Here is a 24,125-nt window from a genome sequence, read left to right on the forward strand (position 1 = left end):
CTTGTCACTCCACTGCAATCATCTTCGCAGGGGGGCTTGTCATCTGTATCTACTCATAGCCTACAATCCCTTTTGCTCTGAGCACTACTGCACTTAAATGTCAGGGCTGATGAGCCTGCCACACCCACCTGACACATCAGCTCAGCGCCTGCTAAAAGCTTTTATGGAACAGAGTGTGAGCCTGGTGGTTGATATAAATTAAAGCATCCTTTTTGTCTTTCTTTTTTAGGGATTATGGCTCTAAAGGGACAACTTCTGGTAAAAATGGAAAGAGAGAGAGTGAGAGCATAGTTTGTGATTGGTTGCCATCTAGTGGCTTTGACAAGCACCTGCTGCCACATTATGATGGATGGAGAGGAGGACACAGTAACTGAACTCTTACCACCTAAAACTGTATTACATTTCACACTAATCAAAGACAATGCAAATTATATAGATTTCCTCCACCATTCATAGTTATTAGTCATCCTCTTTTATTGATTTTAACATGTACAATTTGGCTGAATTTTCAAATGGAAAACAATTAAATATCTGAAAAAAACTCATTGTTACCATTTTGTGGTGAAGCAAGTCAAGGAAGCTGAAAGTATTTTATAGTATTTCCTGGACTGCCAACATTCATCAGTATCTGACACAGATTTTTTGTATGAAATGAGAATCAGTTCTTCATGTTTGGAAACAGTTTCTTTTGGGTGCATCCTTGCGAATTGTGTATAAAACTACATTGATGTGACAGCTGCACAGACTGGACTGAGCACAGTGACTTCTATGGGACACTTTTCATACATTTTTCCATATTGTGATGTGAGGGTAGTGAAATCTTTGAAACCTTTCACATTTATTTGAATATCACACATGAGCGTTTCATAACGCAGCATTTAATGTTATTGTACAAAACAGAATTTTAAAGATAGAGTAGTTTGTTATATGTAAATGCCTTTTCATGTTATATGTCTTTGTCTACTAATCTGTGCCTGTCTTGAACTATACCTACAGTATTTAACTCGTTATCTTGCCTCACGTCACCCCTCATAATTTATTTTCTACTATGCTCAAACAGCCTTGATTACATTTTATAAGCTCTATAAGATCTTTGAGGGGCCAAAATTTGATTATTGTGAGGATGTAATGCTGAAATTGCACTGTACTAATACATCTTTTTCACTGATGACATTTTGACATGTCATAGTAAGAAAAGCACAGGTGTAAATAATAAAATTAATGATGGCTGAATTCCATTTAGCTGCTTCAGTTTCTGGGTCCTGGTATTACGCATGTTGGCTCACTGTCATAGCTTACTGGGACACTTGAATAGAACGGTGCCATCGTTCATGACATTAGAAACACCTGTGCGTTTCCTCCTATGACAAGTCAAAATGTCTGCTGTGAAAAAGGCCTGTTGTTATGTAGGAATGTAAGTTTACTTTCTGTGATACACTTTGTTAATCTCTAGGTAAGTACTCCAGGTAAATGTTTAAAATTTAAAAAACACTTCACTCATTTCAGTGCTAGTTCCATTATTTTCCTTTATTTGTAAAACTTTGGCATAATTTCAGTGATTGGCCAGGTATAGACAGTATGTACACTCTGAGCAATGGATACACAACACAAAATAATATGTACAATGTCTCAATATATCTGCAACCACAATATATACAGTCTCACTGCTTGCCGATAGTTGTACAACACTATATATATACAATCTAACCTCTTTACTGGTGGTTTTGCATGACAGTATGTACAATCTAAATTAGTAAACAATATTTACAGCTTTACCTCGAACTTATGGTTGTACAACGCAATATCTACAACCTTATCTGCATACTCATAGCTGCATTAGTCCCAGCTCCACCTCTTACAGTTGTGCAGTGCGTCACAACACATACAGTCTGTGTATATGCAAACATTATATGTACAGAATTACTGTATCTCTGCTACAGTGCTTATTGGTTACACATCACAATATGTTTTGTTTTACCTCTGACCAGTAAGTATCAGTATTATTATTATTATTAAAATCTACATTCCTACTGGTAAGTTGTACAACACTGTAACTGTACAACACAAAGTGTGCTACTCATATCTGCTAAACGCCCTGTTCAGTCTTACCTCGTAATTGTGATTGTACAACTTATTAGATACAATCAGGGCAGCAGCAATAGACAGTATGTACAATCCTCTGACACAGTGGTTCCCAAACATTTTGGCTTTCAGACACTAACAGCAAACAGAAGCCGAATGGCAACTACTTGACACACTCGAACACTCAAAGAAAGATGAACTATCACACTGAATGCAGAGTTAATAATACAAAGGTGTTTAGGCTGCAGAGTTTTGCTATGAGAGCCATATGATGTGCTCCAGGTTTTCCTGCCTCTATGACTACTCTTAAGCCAAATAACATTTTGAATATGTTATGAAAAAACACAACAAACTACAACATAAATAGCTTCATAGCTCACTGATCCATCTGATCTGGGAAGTGCAGTAGTGATATATTTAACAATAAATTGTATAAGAGCCAAAGGCTGCATTTATGGAAGACAGCAATACATACAGTAAAAGTATTAAGCATATTATGAACAATAAGACTTCAGTGGCATTTTTAACTTAAGTAATAATTCCCTTTGGTAGGATATTTACATTTTTAACATGCATAACTCTGTAGAATTCAGAAGATTGATTGGAGGAAAAATATAATCTAAATGACAGTGCCTCATTCAAATAGATGTTACTCTAACATATATCTAATGTTAGAAATATGTGATATGAGTTATGACTGTGGAAGATGGTATTAATGTTTGGCTATCCATGAACTCCTGGTGACATACATGTATGCACTTAATATGAAAACTAAAGTAAACTGACTACTTGGCATGTTGTTTGTGGCACTGAATACTAATAACTTTCAGCTGCTGGAGCTACTATAGATATAGATCAAGGCAAGCAACAATTTGTCTGTGTATATTGCACTACAGCGCTAATTATATTATGACATGTATGACCAAAAAGTAAATGTCCATGTGTTTGCTTTGAATTTCAGATCAGTCAAATTCCTTGCAATTTCATAGCCATGACCACACTACATGAAATGTTGCCTGAGAGCCAGGCTTACAATTAAAGTGAGAATAAAATTTAGATAAATATTTTTTCAACCAAGCGAAATCAAGGGCAACTTTCTAATTAAGCTTGTAATTTCCACAGGACAACTGAGGGACATCCAAAGGATTGTACAAGGCTTCTGCATGATTAACGCATGAATTAAACCCTTTCTGATCAGGATTAAGGTTTAATTTAAGGTAATAATAGTCAACTTCTTCAAGCCACTGGATCAGTTTTAGAGTCACATTTGATGTGCAGGAGCACATGATGAATGTTATATTGCACAGTATCATATTAGTTTAAGATTTAAAAGGTTTAAAATTTACACTTTCAGTGAACTGAAGCTAATCCTGATGCCAGTGCTAGTGGACTGATTTATTGTTATAGTTAATTAGGCTTAGTCCTTTTGGGATACATTCAGTTTATAGGTCTACAAGCACTTCGTAAAAAAGTTTGTGCTTTTCAAAAAGAGAACATCTTCTTTAATTATGTGGCTCTCTGTTTAATATCTTTTGAGTTTCATTCAGATTGTTGAGGCTACTCCTTTTCTTTAGGGTCTGAATTAACTTTGGGACTCCCAAGTTTCTTCATTCCTCGCCGCTGAGCCAGGGTGGAGGACTGAACAGGCTCCAGAACTGGAGCAGGAGCACAGCGCCTCAGAGCAGAGTAGGTGGCAGACAGCGCCCCCTGGTGAAATAAAAGGAGACTATATTATATCATATTGATACTGGCCTAATCTGTCCAACAACTAAATAAGTGGCAGACAGCACCTCCTGATGGACAGTTTTGTGCACTGTAGTACATTTTACTGATGAACTCTGTTTATACATCCAAATACATCCTAACAACAGTTTTTTTAAGAGCTCAGTCTTCCAGAGCAATAGAAATGCTGACACATACAAACACTCACATACATTACACACACATTGTTTTTTATAAACTGTGTATTCACCACCTAAACCATAGTTCTCTCACAGTTAGGCTGTAACATGGATACACACAGAAACACTGAACGTCAGAGAACAGCAAGTATTTGGTCTGATATTCTGATGACATTTACTGGATACACACATGCACACAGGGCTGACCTTGACAGTAAATGCATCCTGTCGTGTGAGAGCACTGTCAGAGAGCTGGTCTCTGTCAACAATCCAGGGGTGACGAAGAACCTAAAGGGCATCACAGGGCATGTTATTTCCTAATGTATCTTTCAAAAACTGCTCCTAACACTGATATATAAACAATAAAGCTAACATACAGTATATACTGTATACTATCCTAATAAAGCATACCAAGTCCTATTATGGACTAATAGTACCTGGGGGGCAGTGAGGCGCTGGTGAGGGTCCACATGGAGCATCTTGATCACAATGTCCTGTTAAACATATGCAGACATACACAGGTGATATAAGTATATTTAGACAATACCGGTATCATGATGTCAGCAACACAACCATTTTATGTCCATTTATCTCCTAAAAAAAAGAATAAAATTTTACCTTGGCAGGGTCTGATACCAGGTCCCAGTTCCCTCCTGTGATAATGAATTTCCCGCTGCCGATTTGAGCCAGAATTTCCTCTGCTGTGTCCTCAGAACTGCTGGCAAATGGACTGAAACTGGCCAATAAAAAAAAAAATTACAGAGAGCAATTCAAAGGTTGGTTGAATAACAAGAACAGAGAATGAGTCAGACCATAGAAAGCCTTCTAAAATCTACAACTAGTGTAAAAACCCACTTGGTAAATTCAAACCTCTGACATTATAAAATCTAGAGACAATAAAACCCATTGTAGAGAAGATAAAAAGCAATAACCTTTCATTTGACATGGATAAAATACATTGTCTCTTATTGCTTTCATTGTAATTTCACCAGGGGAGTTTATTTAGAACACATCCTGTTTACAGCAGCAGAGGGAGCGTTTGCAGAAAATGGCAACATTAGATACAGTTTACACATGTACACCAGAAAGCTGAACTGTACTGCAACAGTCTGTCAATGCTGGTAGATTTAAACTTACCCAGCTATCATGGTGTAGAGCAGGATCCCCAGGCTCCAGATGTCACAGGCTGCATCATAACCCTGCTTCCTGAGAACCTGCACACACAAACACAAACACACACACCCAGTAGTCATTTCAATAGAGTGCATGGTGGGATTAGTTTCTGTGATTCATTATTTTTCAATGTATTTTGATAGCCATTTCCTAATTTGTGTAAGTGTTAGAGATTTGTTATTATGATTACTCATATACTGTACCTCAGGAGCCATGAATGTAGCTGTGTAACAGGGGGTCATCAATAAGCCATTCTCAGCCCTGAGCTGTTTGGCACAACCAAAATCACATATCCTGATGCATTCTGGGAGTCCACTGTCATCAGAATATCGAATGTTACTAGGCTTCAGGTCTCGATGCACGACCTAAAAAGGGGAAAGACACACACAGACAAAAACACACACATGATTAGCAAGTTAACATATAATTAGTTTCACAGAATAGCAGGACCTTTACAGCAACCACTGGGCTTTGCTCTCCCTCTCTTTGTAAAAGTTACACATCTGGTTACACAAAAAAATTCAAAGGTTGCTCAAACTGCTACTGACCAAACACAGACATACAGTATTTTGCAAGTAAGTGTAAACATTCATGTATAATGATGTCAAGAAGTCTTGTGTTAAGGGTTTCAACAAATATTTTTTTGCCTTCTGTCCCTGCGTCTTACCCCCTGTGAGTGTAAATATTCCACAGTCTTGGTCAGCGTGCAGATGATGTCTGACGCATCTCTCTCTGTAAAATTTGGCACCGTCAGAACTCTGTCCAGCAGCTCATCTCCTCTCAATAAATCCTGAACCAGGAACGCACACTGGCCGTCGTCAAACACCTAATGGCAAAGCATGCACACACGCTTATTAAAAACTGATGATGAAGAAGTTCTGCTTCCATTTTAACATGGTTTTTGAAAAAAAAAAACATTTAGGGAGGGGTGGGCCTGTTACACTTACATCCTTCAGGGTGATAATATTTGGATGCTGTCCGTATCTTAATAGAATCTCAATCTCTTCTGATGGATCTTTCCTCACTCTCTCAATAATCTGACACAAAACAGAAACACACAGGATATGTTGTGAAAGACACACAATAACTCTAAATCTCTAAATAGACATGGCCAGGATGCACAAAGCATGTTGTTTGAGTGCAGCCTGTCCCACAATGCATCACTAACCCACCTTATGCATATGGAATTAATACATTTTGTTGGTTGGATTTGGAGGTGTGTTTGAGGTCAGACTGTGAATGCTATACAATGCTATGACAAAAGCTGTAAATGCTTTGTATGTATGTTCAAAAATACTTTGTATATATTATAATGTTAATATTATCAGAATCAGAATCAGAAATACTTTATTGATCCCCAAGGGGAAACTCTTTTGTTACACCAGCTCGCCTTTACGTCAGTGCACACAGGAATAGAAGTACTAGCAGAAAATATAATACGCTATAATACAGGTCAGAAGTACCAAGTGGGTATAATTATAAATTAAAATAAGTGTGAAGTACCAAGTGGGTTTACCAGTTGATGATAATAATACGGTATAAGGTAATAGTGCATAAACTGTCAAGTTAAGTGTAGCTTATTAAGATTATAATGAGACCGAGGATATTGCACAGCAGTAATAGAGGTATGAGTAATATCAATATCAATAAATAAATAATGTTGTATGTATAATGTTGTTGTATATCTTTCTTCTTGTTCTAGTAAAAGTTTAGTGTCCACTACCTTCACTGAATACTCCACAGCAGTAACTCTGTGCAGACATCTTCTGCAGACAGAAGTCGCTGTCTGTCCAACTTCCTCCTTAAGCTCATAAACATCACTGAAGACCACATCACCACGGAGATGCTGCAGGGAAAACAAACAATCAGACAGACACACACTCTTCTATTATATTTCATATATCTGTCATAGTCAAATGTGTCAGAGTCATATGTTAGGTGAGAGAATGAGAGAATGATGAGAATAATTATTCAGTCTGTTAATCTGTCAGTTAACTCATAAACCAGTGATCAATTCAGTGATTTATTTACAGTTAATTTGATATCCAATCAGTGCGCAAGTGTATCATTTAATTCAATGTGGAGTTATGACATGAGCTGTTTTCTTAAAGACGTATATACCTGTGCTATGGGGTTGATGTTGGTCACTTCCTGACGAGAAGGCGCTACCGTAGCAACACTAGGCTCTTGAATTTGATTTGTTGCAACAAAGCTGAAACCACGAAACAACTGGTGTGTGTTTGCGCTGGGAGGGATGCCGGGAGAATCTGGATACAAAGACACACAGAAACATCTGCTCATAATACTTTACAGTGATTTCTAATGAAATTAAAATTATACTAATATTTCTCATTGAGTCCAAATGCATCATCAGCTATAACAACCACTAGATACATTGCATCAGTTAATGGACTTATCTTATATTATCTAAGCACACGTATGCTAATATATCACCATGTATGTGTATGTTTTTGTCTGTGTTAGTTACCAGTGGGTGTTCTGGAGGTGAACTCAGGGTCAAAATGGAAAGTGTCTTCAGGTCTTCCAACTGTCGGTTTGAATGGAGGCCTCATTTCCTTCTTGTACAACTTCTACAGAAAACAACAATGATCAATATCAGCACTTATCAGCAACAGCTGGTTTAACCACAAAATGACACATGATCTGGTGCAAATATAACATAATGTAAAAGGTATGTTTATAGTAAGCTAGTGAAAAGTCAAACCTTTGCTTTGTTTCCATTGAATTGCTGTTTTTAATAGTCACTGGATCCAGTATGAACAATGAAATATGGGTTGGGTTCCACAACAGTTAAATGAAATGTTCATGTCCCACCAACTTTTGTCTCACATCTCACACCAAACTAATCCTATAGTGATGCACGTTTTAATGTAAATACGTATTGAGTCAGCAATGATATTGAAATGTAATGGCGAGGGCAAAGAATAGAGCAAATTAGAAGAGAAGAGAATTTAAAAAAAGGATGCATATATCCAAATTAGAATGGAAAATAATGTTTGGCCTCTACTTGTGGATAATGAAAAATCCTAGGCAAAAATGGTCACCTATATGATATGTAAAGTGATGCCAGGTGAAAACTCTTGTATGCCCATTATATAACAGTACACGAAGTTCTTACGCACATGCTAAATATTTATTTACTTAAGTGTATTACTAGTTATGGCCTACAGGTGTCACCATTGTATTGTTAGTCATTGCCTGATGTGAACAGTCTGGCAAAGTTTCACATTAAATAACTGTGACTGAGGCCACCAGCATTGGAAAATATATTTATGGTGAGACTGTTACCAGTAACACACACTCTTACTTGCTATTTGATTTGCAACTGACTTTCTTTGTGATGCACAGCCGCTGAAAAAGTGAGGATGCAGATTTTTTCAGTTTTGTCAGGTTTATGAGAAAGACTCCTCAAAGATCAAGACATTAATGAAAGATTGTAGGATCACAGAGAAAAAGTCAAACAAGATTCTGATGAACAACAGAGGAACCATTTCACAAGGCCAGTGTGTTTGGGGCGAGTAGGTAGTAACTTAGTGAGGAGTAACAGAGAGAGCCAGTGGTGAGGGCAGAGATTAGTGAGCATGCAAAGAAGATAATAGTGGATTTTGTTAGAAATGAGAGCGTCGCTACTCACAACAGCGGATAAACAAGCATCACAAGCCTTCCGAACATCTCTGATAGAAAGGAATTGGTGCAACAGCGTGACCATGAGCGCTTTAAAAGAATTTGTTGTTCAACCAATATAACAATGAATCTGTGATTACTTTGCTGAGATTTCTGGCTATCAAAACAGATTTTCTAGAGAACAGAACCTCTCTCTGTAACTCTAGCAACAGTCTTGCTGGTTTGTAACATTGTTGAGTTGCTTTTAACTGCACTTGTTAGGGTATGTAGTAGAAGGCTTCTGCAGCATGAATGTTACTCGCATGTAACCCTGGAGCTTCAAGAATAACTTTCAAGTTTGCCAGAAACAATTGGAGTTTCCGAGCATGATTCAGTGGTGTTTGACAGGCTACTAGAACACCAGATTTGGGCAAGAGTGCTTACAGTTAAAAGAATGATCCCGTTTAAGCAGCACACGTCCAAGGGGTGAATGTCAAGGTTAGATTATGATAGCGCAGTTAATGTCTGTAGCCAGAACATTTGCGCATGAGCAAACTTTCTGTGAGAAAGGCTATTATAGATAAGAGGATTAATCACAATAAAGTTGGGCAAGACAGGCAGAAAGGGAAGTCAGGGATTTTGCCACTAAGCAAATCTCATACTAAGGATGTTCAATGATTCATGATTGTGGGCAACACTTGAGGAAGTGGATGAACAGCTGCAGGGTTTCGATGACAGGATACAACAACTATAGTCACCACAATGTGATTCAGATGTGTTGTTAGAAAAAATGTTTTTAAATTTAACACCGGCCACTAATCTGAATAGTGCACCAGCAACCAGTACATTTGTCACATGATAAGGAAAAAAACTGTTTTATGAGAAATGTCTTTGGAAAAAAAAGAAAAGATTTTTCACTAACACCCTTACATGAAGTAACTGTAAACATAAAATTAACATACGGTATCTATGAGCAACCATGTGTAGTTGTTGGTGATAGGACAGGGTATTTACTAACAGACCTTTTCCACAACTGTGGCATACGATAGTACCCTTGTAAATAGTGTCCTTCCCTGAAAAAACAACATTGGACAGCTAAAAATTATATAGACTACAGAATATTCTTCATAAATTGTACTTACATTCCAGTCTATCGATGCAAAGAAGCGATGTCTTTTTATTTCTTCCACTCCATCTGGTCCTGCACCTATCAGTCACACAGATTGAGACAGATTGAGAGAATGACGTCATTGTTCACAGCTATTAGACAAACAGACAGCATGGCAAAAACACCTAGTAATTAAAAACTAAATAAAACATACAAAGAGCTTGAATACAGTCAGTTTTTGGACATTTGTGACATAAATGTTATCGCTTAACATTACTGGCATACTATAGGAAGAGTGTTGTTAAAGTGACATTTTCACAACCTTACTGCTCGCTATGAACAGACATGATTTGTAGAATATTATTTTACCACATCAGGATGAGATTTAATAGCATTTTCTCCCCAAGTCTGTATGTGTGAAGTGTCTGTCTATGTTAACTGACTATTTCATTTTAGGTTGCTGCAACTTCAGCCTTATTGTTCCTTACATTTTGCATCCCTTCAGGTAAGAACTGACCTCAATAATTGGTAATCCAAAGCAGCACAAAAATGTAAATGTACTAACATTATTCTGAATACATATTTGCCTGTCAATTTACAAGGTTTATGTATACAGTACCTAGTCGATTAGCAGGATTCCTCTTGAAGAGTGCTCTTAATAAACTCTGCACTTCAAGACTGAGGAACTGTGGCATTCCCAGTTTAGCCCTGTACAGACAAGACAAGAAACAGGTTTATGCACATGCAGATGTTTGGTAATGCTGTGATATATTAACATCATTTTTAGTATTGGATCAGTTTAACTTTGTTTTCATAGTAACACCTTTATTATTCTGTTTCTTCAGGTACAGTAGGATACTGAGAGTGATAATAAATAATAAATAATAATAATAAATAAATTCATATAAGCATTTTATCTTGAATGAACCACACCTGAAATGTGAATTATTATTTATTTATTTAATTATTATTGAGTACTATGAGCAATGAAATACAGTTGCACAGGGAAAGCAGAAGTAGATCAGATACTTTGAGGATATAAGTATGACCAAAATGCAATAACATCCTGTACATAGTGCATATGAAGAAAACCACATCACTTGCACATAGAAACTACAAGACTAATAAAGACTAATAAAACAGTAACACAAGAAAACAATATTAACATTGTTACAATTTATCTACAGGTAACACATAACAGCACTTAAGAAATCTATACCCAGACCATTAGGAGTTGGTCATAAATAAAAGTCTTTACGGATAACTACAATGAATGTTTTAATTGGTCTTACTTTAGAATAAGTGCCATTGTTTCCTTCCGATCTTTTCCTTGGAATGGTAATGATCCTGTCAACATCTCAAACTGGAAAACATTGATGATAACAGTGTAGGTTGGATCAATGTGAATTCTGATGAACATTTTGTATACTACACAATTGTCAGAGCGCATGGCAGCTGACCAATGGAAGGAAATGTATAGGTGGACTGTTCTGAACATTTATGCTTTCATTAGTTATTTGACTTCCCCTGCATGTGAAGACTTTCTTTGAATTGATAATGCTGACATAGAAACTTTAACAAATGTTAAAGATGTTTAATATTTAATATTTTGTTAAAATATATATATACATACTGTTTATAAATGTTGCTAGTGGACAAATTTTATTAAAACTGACATGAAATAAATAAGTCTACATAAAAATGTACAGTACTTAACACTGTGTTACAACACACATATACAGGCATTGTCTGTTACCTTAATCAACCTCAGTGACACAACTACAACGACTTTAGGAAAAGTTTTATGCACCTATATGTCTCTGCAACACCTTCAACCAGACCAACATGCCTATTCATGAACAATTAAGTCATAGTTTCACAGTAATGATGATCAAAGTGAAAAATCCAGTAGAGATATCCAATAGCAGATCTAGTGGTAGATGTGTAGTAGAGTGAATTACATTTTATAGTACTGACCAATAAATCTTGCATCGGTCTAAAAAAGAGAACCAGTTATATATGTAAAGTACAATATTACATTTTGTGATAAGAAACAACATCATTAGTTATGGATTAGATATTATAGAAGAAATATATAATATCAAAATACCAGAAATAAAATCATAATACAGAAAAAAGGGATAACTTGTCCCGTTGAAGATTAATAGAACACATGACTTTTATGTGTGGCAACAAATCTGCCACTGTTGCTGACATGGCCCTGCTTTCCAGAACCATTTTAAATGGTATTTACCTGTCTCAAAGATTATATTACAGTGTTTTCAATTAAATGTAATCATACTTTGGATTTTTCAATTACAAATATTGTTTTAATTTATAAAATAGACTCATTCCACTCCTGTCTTTAGTTTTACAAAATCTGTATGGTCCAGAAGGAATGTTTTGTTCAGCTATTTGTTTGTTTGTTTTAATATTTTTATATGCCTATACTAGCCAAGGGCAAATAGGGTTGACAGCTTTCCCTGGTGCCCTGATGTAGCTGTCAGCTGTCACTGAATGTTAGCCTCCTTTTCCGTATTAGTAAAATAAGCCACCAGGCTAACAAAACAAGTAGAATCCAACAGATGCATGATTACTGAAAGTGATGAGACCTAATCTGCCAGATACAGTAATTAAGCAGCTTTACCTCGAGAAAAAAGCTAAATTAAGAGACAAGTACACTGGCTCATTGTCTAAGAGCTGAGTCTTTGGCTCATAAGATATAGTAAATTCATGCCAGCTATTTTAAGATTAAACAATTCTTACCATAAGTACCCCAAATGACCACCAGTCGGCACTTTGTGTATGCCCTCTCCTGTTTACGACCTCTGGAGCCATGTACTCTATTGTTCCACAGAAGGAATATGCTCTTTTATCATGGTCGATGGCCTCCTTGCTCAATCCAAAGTCTGAAACACAGAGAGACAGAGAGATGGGGGAACAAGGTAAGCAGAAAGATTGACATTAAGTAAAAGATGAGTCGAAAGAAAGAAGACTGTTTGCAGATGGATGCACTGACCAGTTATCTTAATGTGTCCTTCTTCATCCAGAAGAATACTGTTGGGAAAAATGAACATTAAAATCTGCTTTAAAGATAACTTTGTAAAAATAAATGGATACAAAAAAGGGAGCCTTTATGAGATAGTACTTCTCAGGTTTGAGGTCCCTGTAGATGATCCCCAGACTGTGTAGATGGTCCAAGGCCAGGGCCAACTCTGCAAGGTAAAACTTCACATCCTCTTCTGTAAACATTACCTACAACAAATAAAGACATGTGGATGTAGTAAGTAACACATAACAAAAAAAGAAGATAAAAAGAAACAACTGGAGCTGGTGAAAAAGATCATAAAAGAAGAAAAAGAATTAGCAAAATATTAAAAAATGTTTTAAAAGCAGTAGATGGCTCATGTTGGCATCTAACTCTCAATAATCATGAAGAAACTTCTCACTTTGCCACAACATTTCCATGTCAAAGTATTACATTTGACAAAATTACTTAAACTTAACTCTCCAGAAATAAGTCCATATACCTCATCCTTGTCACAACAATCTTAAAAAAAACATAATACCCTTGTGGAAGTTCTTAAGCGTGATTATGGGTCTCTTGGTGACACCAATATGCACTTTTTTTAATGCCTCTTTTGACAGTAGAGAAAACTACTTTTTTTCTTTCTTTCATTAATTAGTTGGTCAGTTAATTATTTGTTCTTTCTTCACTCTAGAATAAGAGTCTGTGATTTCCATGATTTGGGAAAGCTGCGGCACTACAGACTAAAATAGCTTCCCCTGCAGCAAAAACAATGATTGGTTTAGACTTGGGTCTTAATGGAAAAACAAAATAAAACTGCACTTATCTTTTAAAAACTTCATCCAGCAAAACACAGCTCACAACCAACACACTTGTGTGGTCTTTGTTTACTGATGATGTATCAGCATGAAAGTAATAGAGGCGAGGGGTCACATCAACACAGCGTTCACAAGGAGAATAATGATGGCAGGTATATTCACTCCTGGTGATTCTGCATCAGTGTTATAGAGCCAATAATTGACCTTGATAAGTAAAGGCTTGTAATTTTTCTTTACTGGAGATGAAGAAAGAGGCAGGGAGTCTTTCAGGAGCAAACATACCTCCTTTGACAGACGAGTGAAAAGGTCTCCTCCTCGGAGGAAGTCTAGGATCAGATAGAGCTTTCCTTCTGTCTGGAAGGCTATGTGTGTGCGCGCACACATGCACACACACACACACACACGCACGCACGCGCACGCACACACACACACACACACACACACACACACACAAGTTATACAACACATATTGAGGATACATTGCTGTATTAGGGGGCCATATTGTACTCTGTGTTATTTTGAGGATGTATTTAAAGTAGAAAAGGTGCACATCCAGTCTCAGCAGGGTACAGGTGTGGGACAAAATCAGCATCATCGCACAACTTAACACATTCAGTGTTACAGTGACTAATGAGCCAAGGCAACACTTCTCTGCACAGAAACCTGGTGTCAATGTGAAGCCAGGGGGTTGCTATTAAAAGGGTCATGATCAAGGGCCAAACAATGGTTTGTTTGTTTGTTATGAAATGAAATAATATTCAGCTTCTACATTTTCCATTTTTTCAAAAGAACTTCCCTAAAAATAAGTAACTTAATAAGTAGTATACATACACAAGTCATAAACCTCGTTTTCTGCTTATCTCTTGTCAGAAAAGAGGAACTGGTTTGTTATATATGGGGATACTCTGTGATTTCAGAGAGACAGATACAGTATTCATATCAACACCTGAATGAAGACCATGCATCAGACTTACCATAGTGCAGTTTAACTATAAATGGATGGTTCACTTCGGCCAGAATGTCTCTTTCCATTTTAGACCGCACGCGATCCCGAACTGAGAAGGCAAGGCAAGTTTATTAGCACATTTCAACAACAAGGCAATTCAAAGTGCTTTACATAAAACATAAAAGCAACATAGGGCAATATAAAAAGACATTTAAATACAATTAAAATAGTTAAATAGAAAATAAAAACAAGATAAAACAGGAGAGTAAAAGTTACAGTGCAGTGTAAGAAATTAATCATTATTTGATATAACAAAAGGCAGCGGCAAACAGAAAAGTCTTCAGCCTTGCTTTAAAAGAACTTTGCAGTTGCAGCAGACCTGCAGTTTTCTGGGAGTTTTTCCCCAGATATGTGGTGCATAAAAACTGAAAGCTGCTTCTCCATGTTTAGTTTTGACTCTGGGGACAGAAAGCAGACCTGTCCCAGATGACCTGAGAGGACTGGATGGTTCATAACGTTGCAGAAGATCTATAAGATATATAACTCTAAACATTCCTGTGCATAACCATTATTAATCTTAACAAATTACCAATTTACTCAGTGCCCAATAAAGAACTAAGTTGTTATGCACCATAGTGTGTCTCAGTCAAGATTCAGAAATGTATTAGATTTTTGTATGCTATAGACACATAAATAGGTTAAACCACAGTATTTACAAGTACTACTTGAACCTGACATAAGAAGCATAAACATCACAACAATGCTTTTTTAAATTAACTCTCTGAATTGACTTCTGTGGTTCTCAAATATGATGGCTGTTATTATGGCTGGCAATTTTAATGTGCACATTGACAACTTCTCAAATTCTCTTGCTACCACCTTTTTAAATATTACCAACTCTTTTAACCTTGTTCAACATGTGTCAGGGTCTACGCAATGAACATGGTCACACTCTTGACCTTGTTTTTACCCTTGCCTTGACTTTGAACTCTCTTTGTATATTTGATTTTGTCTCTGACCACAAATGCATTGTTTTTGACACTCTCAATTTTTCAATGCCCACTCTGCAGCTACTTTTCCATCCTGTTTTTCTGATTCATGTTCTCCCCCTACCTGACCCCTCCAATGTTTATGATCTTGTAACCTGGTTCAATAATCATTGTGCTTCTGCACTAGATACCACAGCTCCCTACACTACCAGGCCGTTTTCTTCAGCTAACTCTTGCCCCTGGATCAATGACGACATTCATCAGCTGAAAAGGGTAGTTAGTTGAGTGGAGCGTAGTTGAAGGAAATCCAAACTCAGGGTCCATCTTCTCCATCTGAAAGAATTGCTGTCCATGCTCAACCAAAACTTCAAAGAGGCGAGAGTTGCCTACTTTGCAGGCCTAATCAGTGACAACAAACACAATCCTAGGTTCCTGTTTAATACCATTGACCGGCTTGTAAACCGTGCTCATCCTGCTGTATCTGCCTCCTCCCCATTAGACTGTGAGCATTTTTTGTCTTCCTTTGTTGACAAAATCAATAACATCCGATCCCATTTTAACAATGCTACTCTTTCCTCTGATTCATCAGTCTACTGTCCTACTCTCTTGTCTGAGTTCTCCGCTTTCTCCCTGCCTAATATTTTTGACTCTGTATCCCATATGTGCCCGCCCTCTTGCCCTTTTGCTGCTGCTTTCGATACAGTTGATCACTCCATGCTGAACATCTAAATAAGTGGGTTGGTATCTCGGGCTCTGCTCTCAACTGGCTGAAGTCCTGTTTGACAAACAGGAAGTTTCAGGTTGTGTTAGCCAACGTTGTGCCCTCAACTGCCCCTATACTCTATGGAGTTATCCAGGGTTCAATCCATGGTCCCATCCTTTTCTTACTCAACATGTTACCTCTAGGCAACCTGGTTAGCCAGTTCAATTGCATCTCCAACCACTGCTATGCTGACAACATGCAGCTGTATTTTTCAGTTAAGCCACACGATCTGGGTAATGTTGGTACCCTTCATGACTGCCTGACTGCTATTAAGGAATGGATGTCACTCAACTTCCTTCAGCTAAATCCAGACAAAACCAAGGTTCTCCTTATCAGTCCTAAAAAGTTTGTCTCTGATGTGAAACTGTATTGGCCCTCTGGCCACCGATGTTAAACCCTCCTCAAGAAACCTGGGTGTAATTTTTAACCAAAATCTGAACTTTGACACTCACATAAACAAACTTGTGCAAACCTGCTTCTTCAAACTCTGGAACATTGCAAAAATCAAATCAATGCTATCAACCAGAGATCTAGAAATACTAATACATAATACATACATAATACTAATACAATAATTTTTCTACATCTTGACTATTGCAATGCTCTTTTCTCCTGTCTCAGCCAAGTAGCCCTGTCCCGTCTGCTTCCCAGGCTGCGTACCAAAACCAACCGCAGATCCCACATCACACCAATCCTTGCATCCCTTCACTGGCTCCCTGTTAAGTATAGAATAGATTTTAAGATGCTGTTTATCACACATAAGGCCCTACATGGTCTTGCCCCTTCATACATTTCCAAACCTTTGCATCCCTATTCCACCTCTAGACCACTCAGATCATCCAACCAAGATCTCTTATTTATACCCCGCATCCCCCGCAAATCCAAGGGTGATTGTGCTTTTGCCGTTAGGGCCCCATCTCTCTGGATCAAAACCCATTTTTACCGACTTGCCTTCTTTGCAACGGAGCTATAATTTATTTTGTAAATTGTATGTTGCTATTTATGTATGTTGTTTATTTTTTCTGTATCTATATCCTGTGCAGCACTTTGTAACTTTGTGGTGCTATATAAATAAAATTTTACTTACTTGCTTACAAGAAAAACATCCTCCACAGACAATGCTGTTTGTTTTTGTAATATTTTCTATCTTTAAACTCTGCCACCCAGCACAATATACCAGGGATTTTTTAAGGCAAAGTTATTAAATTTGTTCTTTTCTCTTAATTTCAAGAATCCAAAAATGGGTGAATGACCCAGTTATGCCTCTCTAAAAAATTACTGGAATATATCAAATAATGAATGAAGCCATTTAGACAATTGGGTAGGTATGCCAAAGTATTAGTAGTTTAACTTACTGCATCTTACATTTCAGCTTTTCATTTTTACCTTTCAGTGTGGCTTTCTTCAGGACCTTCATGGCATACAGCTGTCCTCTGTCCACTCCTCTGATCTTTCTCACCAGAAACACCTGAAATCATCATCATCATCCACCACTGTCATCATCACGTTTTCTGAGAGGCTATTTTGTAAAAGTTTGTAACAATTTAAAACACTAGTTTAGCACTTCAAAAGACCCTTTGTAGCAGCATTAGTTAAACATTAAAACACATGTAGGGAGTATATTAATATTCACATTGTTCAGGTGTTGCTAATAGAAACCCCTGTTTCAGTAATAGTCAAGTCAAGTCAATTTTATTTATATAGCCCAATCGCAAATCACAATTTGCCTCAGGGGGCTTTACAATCTATACAGCATAGAACACCCTCTGTCCTTAGACCCTCAGTTCGAATGAGGAAAAACTTCCCCAAAAAACCCTTTAACGTGTAAAAAATGGAAACCTCAAAAGAGGAGTGATCAGCCACATTGGAGGGTTTTTGAGCATGAACTGCCTTTTTAAGGTAATGCCACAGCATCTCAATAGGATTCAGGGCAGGACTTTGACTAAGCCATTTTGTTCTTCTTCAGCCATTCAGAGGTGGACTTGTTGGTGTGTTTTGGATCTGCAGCAGGACAATGATCCAAAACACACCAGCAAGTCCACCTCTGAATGGCTGAAGAAGAACAAAATGAAGACTTTGGAGTGGCCAAGTCAAAGTCCTGACCTGAATCCTATTGAGATGCTGTGGCATGACCTTAAAGGCAGTTCATGCTCAAAAACTCTCCAATGTAACTGAATTACAACAATTCTGCAAAGATGAGTGGGCTAAAATTCCTCCACAGTGCTGTAAAAGACTCATTGCAAGTTATCGCAAACACTTGATTGCAGTTGTTGCTGCTAAAGGTGGCCCAACCAGTTATTAGGTTTAGGGGGTAATCACTATTTCACACAGGGCCATGTAGGTTTGGATTTTGTTTTCCCTTAATAATAACAACCTTCATTTAAAAACTGCATTTTGTGTTTATGTTTACTTGTGTTATCTTTGACTAATAAGTTTAAGTGTGACAAACATGCAAAAAAAAAAAAAAAAGAAATCAGGAAGGGGGCAAACACTTTTTCACACCACTGTAGTGTACATGTGAAGTGTGAAGTTCAGATATTTTAGTCTAGTGAAACTGTTGTATTCACATCTTACAGATAATCCAACTGGTGTTAATACTATAAACATGTAGTACAGCTGAAGAGGTGCTGCCCCAATACAGCACCTAACCTAAGTAATGACCTACTGGGTCAGCCAGGTAAGTACAGAAAGCCTGCAGGTAGTAGTCAGCATTGGGCCTGGCTTAGTGTCATGGGTTATCTTTTGGCTGGCAGTGTCAACACTGATCTTCTTTCCCAGAACTCTGATCCAATGGATTTGAGAGAACCTGCTTTCTCTCAAATTTCTTTTACATGAGTTTTGGTTTGAGATATTCAGGTTTGAGCAGTTATGGTTAAAATGTATATTCTGTACCTTTCCATATGAGCCCTGTCCCAGGACTTTAAGCAGCTGGAACTGAGAGGGGTCTGCTTTCTCACAACCCTCCTTAACATGGTGGCTGATGTCAATCTCCTTAAGAATACTGTCATCCTGAGGAAAGAGAGACAGACGTCACTATTAGTATGTTATTTAAATATTTACAAAGACAGGAAAAACAGAAAAGCTAAGAAAAACTGAAGAAACATCTGTCTCAAAGGTGAGACATGAACACGAAGAGATTAATTACATTTTACAACACCTCAGCAGTTAAGAAATATTGTTCATGCAACATCCATATTGATTAAAAATAAAACAAAAAATAAAGTCAATCGCTCTTATAAATACACACATAAAGAGGGGTGGTGATTTATGAGCCATTATGTTATTGCTGGAAAGGTATGGGCTGAGGTCACTGGCAGTGATGCATCATGTAAGCTGCCTTTTTCAGCCTATTCAGTCTGCTCAGTGAAGCAAATGATCTACTGCCAACCTGAGGCATGACTGAGATTGGTCAGTGTGACAATATACTGTAATTCTGTAAAGCTGTCAGTGTCATTTAGAAGGTAAGAGCTTTACACCCCACTTTCAATCAAGTATGAAATGCTGACAAGAGTTAGTAAATCTAGAAAGGCAATTGTTGTAAATTATATTTTCTTTTGATAGCTTCCACGAGTTTAATATAATCTCTCACATAAGCTTAATTGTTGTGATTTTGTTTCTCAGGGAGGAGGCACTGAGACATTCACATGTGCAACTTGACGTGGTTGAAAAAATGGTTAAAAAAATATCGCAGTGAATTGGGGATTAATGCTGTTGTTTCATCCACATTATTCGATTTGATCTGTCTGTTTGACAAAACATGCACATGGTGATAAAAGGAACAGGGCTGGCCAGTGTTTCCTGTGAATATATATATATATCAGCATTTTAGTTTTACAAATATGGTTTTTAGTTTAGCTAAAGCTTTATTTACATAATATACAGCATGAAATACTTGATATTTTACAAGCTTATTTCTCTAAATTTTGGTTGGTAGAAATCACAAAGTTGCCTGTCACTGTCGGCCTTATTGGGATTATATCAATACAATATATAATGTTTCTATATGAGAACTATCCCTCTATTTGGAATTAGAGTAAGTTCTAAGATCTATATAAAGCTAAAATAAACTGTCACTTAGATCTGTTTCTGCTAAGACAGCAAGTTCTTTGATGCTATCTCTGCGGTGAGAGTGTTACTAAGTCTGTGAATAACACAGCACGTGTGTTTCCCTGTTACACTTTACCCTAATCAAAAGCATGAAGCAAAGCAAGTTATTAGGTCTCAAATTCAGCCTTCGAGATATATTTTTATTACAACAAGAACAAAATCTGCTGGCGGGAGAGATCATTCCAGTTGCTTCCCTTATATCAGGAATTTTGTAGAAATCAAGAGTCAAATTGATGAACTTGTATCGAGAAAATGACACATGATTCTAGAAATTTCCTAAAATATAAATAAATTTGTATTGGAAACAAGTGAAATGATCTCACCCTCCTGACAATTCCTTTTGCTATTCAATAATTTTCAGTCTAGATCCTAAAGGAAGTGTAGAACCAAGAAGAGCAACCTGACGGTAAATCAACTGCTGACATGACAGCCCAGTGCAAATCCACACCACACATAACACAATCAGTGATGTCAAAGGATTTTCTATCACAATGTTTTACACTTGCTTCGATAAAATTTTCATATCAGAGTTTGTGCAAATGCAGAAAAAGCTATACTTAGCTCTATAATGTGGAACTGTATCAAATTATAGTGATTGCATTATGTAAATTAGGTAATACATCATGCATAAAGTTTATTAGAATCAACAGTATTTAAATACCGTGTTAATACAAGATGGCTATAATCTAAGCGCAGAGCATGTGAGTTTGCAGTTTGAGTGTAAAGTAATTAAGCTCTTTGCACACTAAAACTGTAAAGTTAAAGCTATCATAATATACTGGAGTTTTTCTACAGCAATCACCTACTCTGATGTCACTGATTGCTGTGTGGCTTGAAGTGTAACATGCTGGAAAGTTTCAGCCCATAGAGAGTAGTGCAGTACCAGTGTGTCTAATGAGATTCATCTCTGTTTCGCAGCAGGAGTGACAAACATCACCCAGAAGGAAACAGGTTCCCAGCTTCAGGGATGCTGATCTATAGCTGACCCTGAACTCTGACCTTCCCATGAAGGGGGAGGGAAGTGAAAAGAGAACTTCCCCACACAGAGCATCAAAGCATCACCATACAGATGTGGACAGTCAGCCAAACAGGTAAATAAACACAAGCAGACAAACATTTGCCGGCCAGAAACACTAACAGTCACACAAACAGGTAGATAGCCTGTCAAGCTGATTCATCAGCAATCACAACAACAAAGACCAGAGGAGGAGAGGGGGGTGTTTTCTATTTATATCTCAAAAATACAGGTAGACATGCTGCAAACAGCATTCTGCCTCTCTCTCTCTCTCTTCCCGCTGGTTTGTTTGGGCTATAAATAGACCTCCACTGCTGTGGCCGTCCACTGAATCAATCTTTCTGTATCCATTTATCTACCAACCTGCCTGCCTGGCTGCTTGTTTGCCTGTTAGCGTTTCTGTCTGTCTGGCTGTATTCCCATGTAGCCTGTCTCTCTCTCTCTTAGTCAAAACACTCTGTTTTCTGGATTCTTGACAGACAGGCAGAGCAACAGCTGTAACGATGCTGCAATGACTCCTGAACCGCTCCGCAACAAACCAGATAACACACATTCTTCCCACACCCATTCCCATGTGCACACAGACTACTCACACACATCCTCATCTACTGTTGATATGAGACGGCTGCTGTTTTTGTCTTTGGGCTTTTGGCCTTAACATTCACACAAACACACACATAGTGCAACTGTGTTGCAATCCCCCTTCCAGCACACAGATTCACATACACATACCAATCTCTGGATGATAGAAGTTTGTACTGCTCCTGAAAGGGCGTCTAAACAGCTTGACTAACCTCAAGTTGACAGAAGCCTGTGTTGTTCTTGTTCCTCGCTGCCTTGTTCTTCAGGTAGATAGAAAACCATCTCCGCACAGTGAATTTTCGCGTGCTGGTATCCATGGCAATGGCCAGACCTGTGCATCTACCCCATAATGATGGACATCTCCATGCAAGAGGTCATAAGGCAGAGACGCGGAAACAGAGCTTTGTTTTTGGTTATCTATTTGTCCCGCAGTTTATCCATCGGCACATCCTCAATGCAGTCGTCGCTTTTTAGTTTTCCCATCATTCACATTCGCCGCTCGTCTCTCTGGTGGGTTTCAGCCTGTCGTTTCCCCCCTCCGTCTCTCAGCTGCACTGGCCGCCAGTAAGCACGCAGACAGAGTTGTAACAGAGCCGTTAATCTACGCAGACAGACAGGCGGGATGACAGACGGCGCAGGTGCTGCTGGGTTTGGGATTGTCTTGTTTAGCAGCAGGCTCGCTGCGTGAGGCTGCAGGGAGAGGTGACGAATAAATGTGTTCCGCTGAATCAGGAGAGGTGTGTGTGAGCTCCCTCTTCACGTCTCTGCCTACGCATGTGTGTGTTCATCCCCTGTTGCCCCATTCTCTCTCTCTCTCTCTCTCTCTCTCTCTCTCTCTCTCTCTCTAACTGCAGAACAAGGGATTGTCACCAGTCACATTGTGTGCCGGCGAGCTCCCAACCCCTCCCTGATGCTCCCCTGTTCCTGCCCCTCACCTCCCTCTCTGTGTCTCCCACCAGCATACAGCAACAGCTGGCGAGGTCACATGGCGTAACCCTCTCTCTGTCTCCCTTATCCTCGGTCCCTTCTGCATGACATCCAGTAACACACATTAATACAGGCGGAATAAAAAATGGTGACAAATGACAGAGAATGTCAGCAGCGTAACAGTGGGGGTCTGTGGAAAATACCCAGGCTCAGATTCAGTGACATTACATCAGAAGTCAATTCAATTTGAGGACAGCAATCAATGTTACAATCAATAATGATGAGAGAAGCAAGGGCAGCAATCACAGAGAGTACAGTGTGATCTGGTTGACAACTGGGCATGGGTGGGTGAGTGTGTGTACGTACTTGGATATGTCACATCAGCAGCTTTGCAGAACTGCAGTGTTACATAAGCACAAAGGGGGGGGGGCAAGGGAAGTGGGAGAGATGGGGGGGCTTTATTAGATGGAAGCAACGGGTAAATCAGGACTGCTGCTCTACCTGGGTCAAGTGTCCTGGGCTTTATTTTTTTTCTAAAATAAGATTTATTCAGCCAGTGTAATTCACCTCAAACGCTCAAACTGTGATCCCCAATCTTGGAACGTCACTAAAAACAGAGCTCATGCTGTTTTCATGTGTTTGACAGGATTTGAACCTCATTCAGAACATAGCTGGCACATAGTTTCAGGGTATTTTAGCACTATTGAAAATGTAATCAGATGTGTTTAGTCAATCTGGGTGCTGTGTTGTGGGAGGAGATTCAGGATTATGGACTGGTGTCTTTGTCCCGGTAGGATTAAGGCTCTGTAAGGAGATCACAACATTAATATTCATACACATGGAGTAGATATGGACAGACAGAAAGACAGACAGGCTGAAATATAGTACTATTACTATACTATTTTATACTAGCCTACATGCATACAGACATAAGTTAAGATGCCCCTTAAAACCATCCTGACACCATTGTTTTCAGGCAGATGGTCCTTCTGTATTCATTCACTTTCAATGACATCAATGACAATACATTAAAAATGCAAATAGGTACATTTAAATCAATAT

General features: G+C 38.2%; 1 protein-coding gene and 1 long non-coding RNA gene across 3 annotated transcripts in view; one reads left to right on the forward strand and one right to left on the reverse strand.

Moving 5' to 3' along the window:
* The window catches only part of LOC122878784, a 17,181-nt gene extending 14,376 nt beyond the window's left edge, over positions 1-2,805 (forward strand). For both annotated transcript variants that reach the window (XR_006378535.1, XR_006378533.1), the window contains exon 4: positions 230-2,805. This is a non-coding gene — a long non-coding RNA (uncharacterized LOC122878784). The remainder of the gene's footprint in view (positions 1-229) is intronic.
* rps6ka2 (ribosomal protein S6 kinase, polypeptide 2) lies at positions 1,507-23,031 on the reverse strand. The gene is made up of 22 exons (XM_044202137.1): positions 22,349-23,031; positions 19,325-19,441; positions 17,819-17,900; positions 14,709-14,789; positions 14,017-14,096; positions 13,037-13,143; positions 12,908-12,945; positions 12,655-12,797; positions 11,181-11,251; positions 10,508-10,596; positions 9,923-9,987; positions 7,645-7,747; positions 7,278-7,423; positions 6,880-7,002; positions 6,104-6,193; positions 5,824-5,982; positions 5,360-5,521; positions 5,121-5,197; positions 4,602-4,719; positions 4,421-4,477; positions 4,191-4,271; positions 1,507-3,789 (listed from the first exon to the last, which is right to left on the reverse strand). The coding sequence occupies exons 1-22, from the start codon at positions 22,451-22,453 to the stop codon at positions 3,640-3,642; spliced, it is 2,244 nt and encodes a 747-aa protein (XP_044058072.1). The 5' UTR covers positions 22,454-23,031; the 3' UTR covers positions 1,507-3,639.
* Between the last annotated feature and the right edge of the window lie 1,094 nt (positions 23,032-24,125).

Source organism: Siniperca chuatsi, linkage group LG1, assembly GCF_020085105.1.
Source record: "Siniperca chuatsi isolate FFG_IHB_CAS linkage group LG1, ASM2008510v1, whole genome shotgun sequence".
Taxonomy (NCBI): Eukaryota; Metazoa; Chordata; class Actinopteri; order Centrarchiformes; family Sinipercidae; genus Siniperca; species Siniperca chuatsi.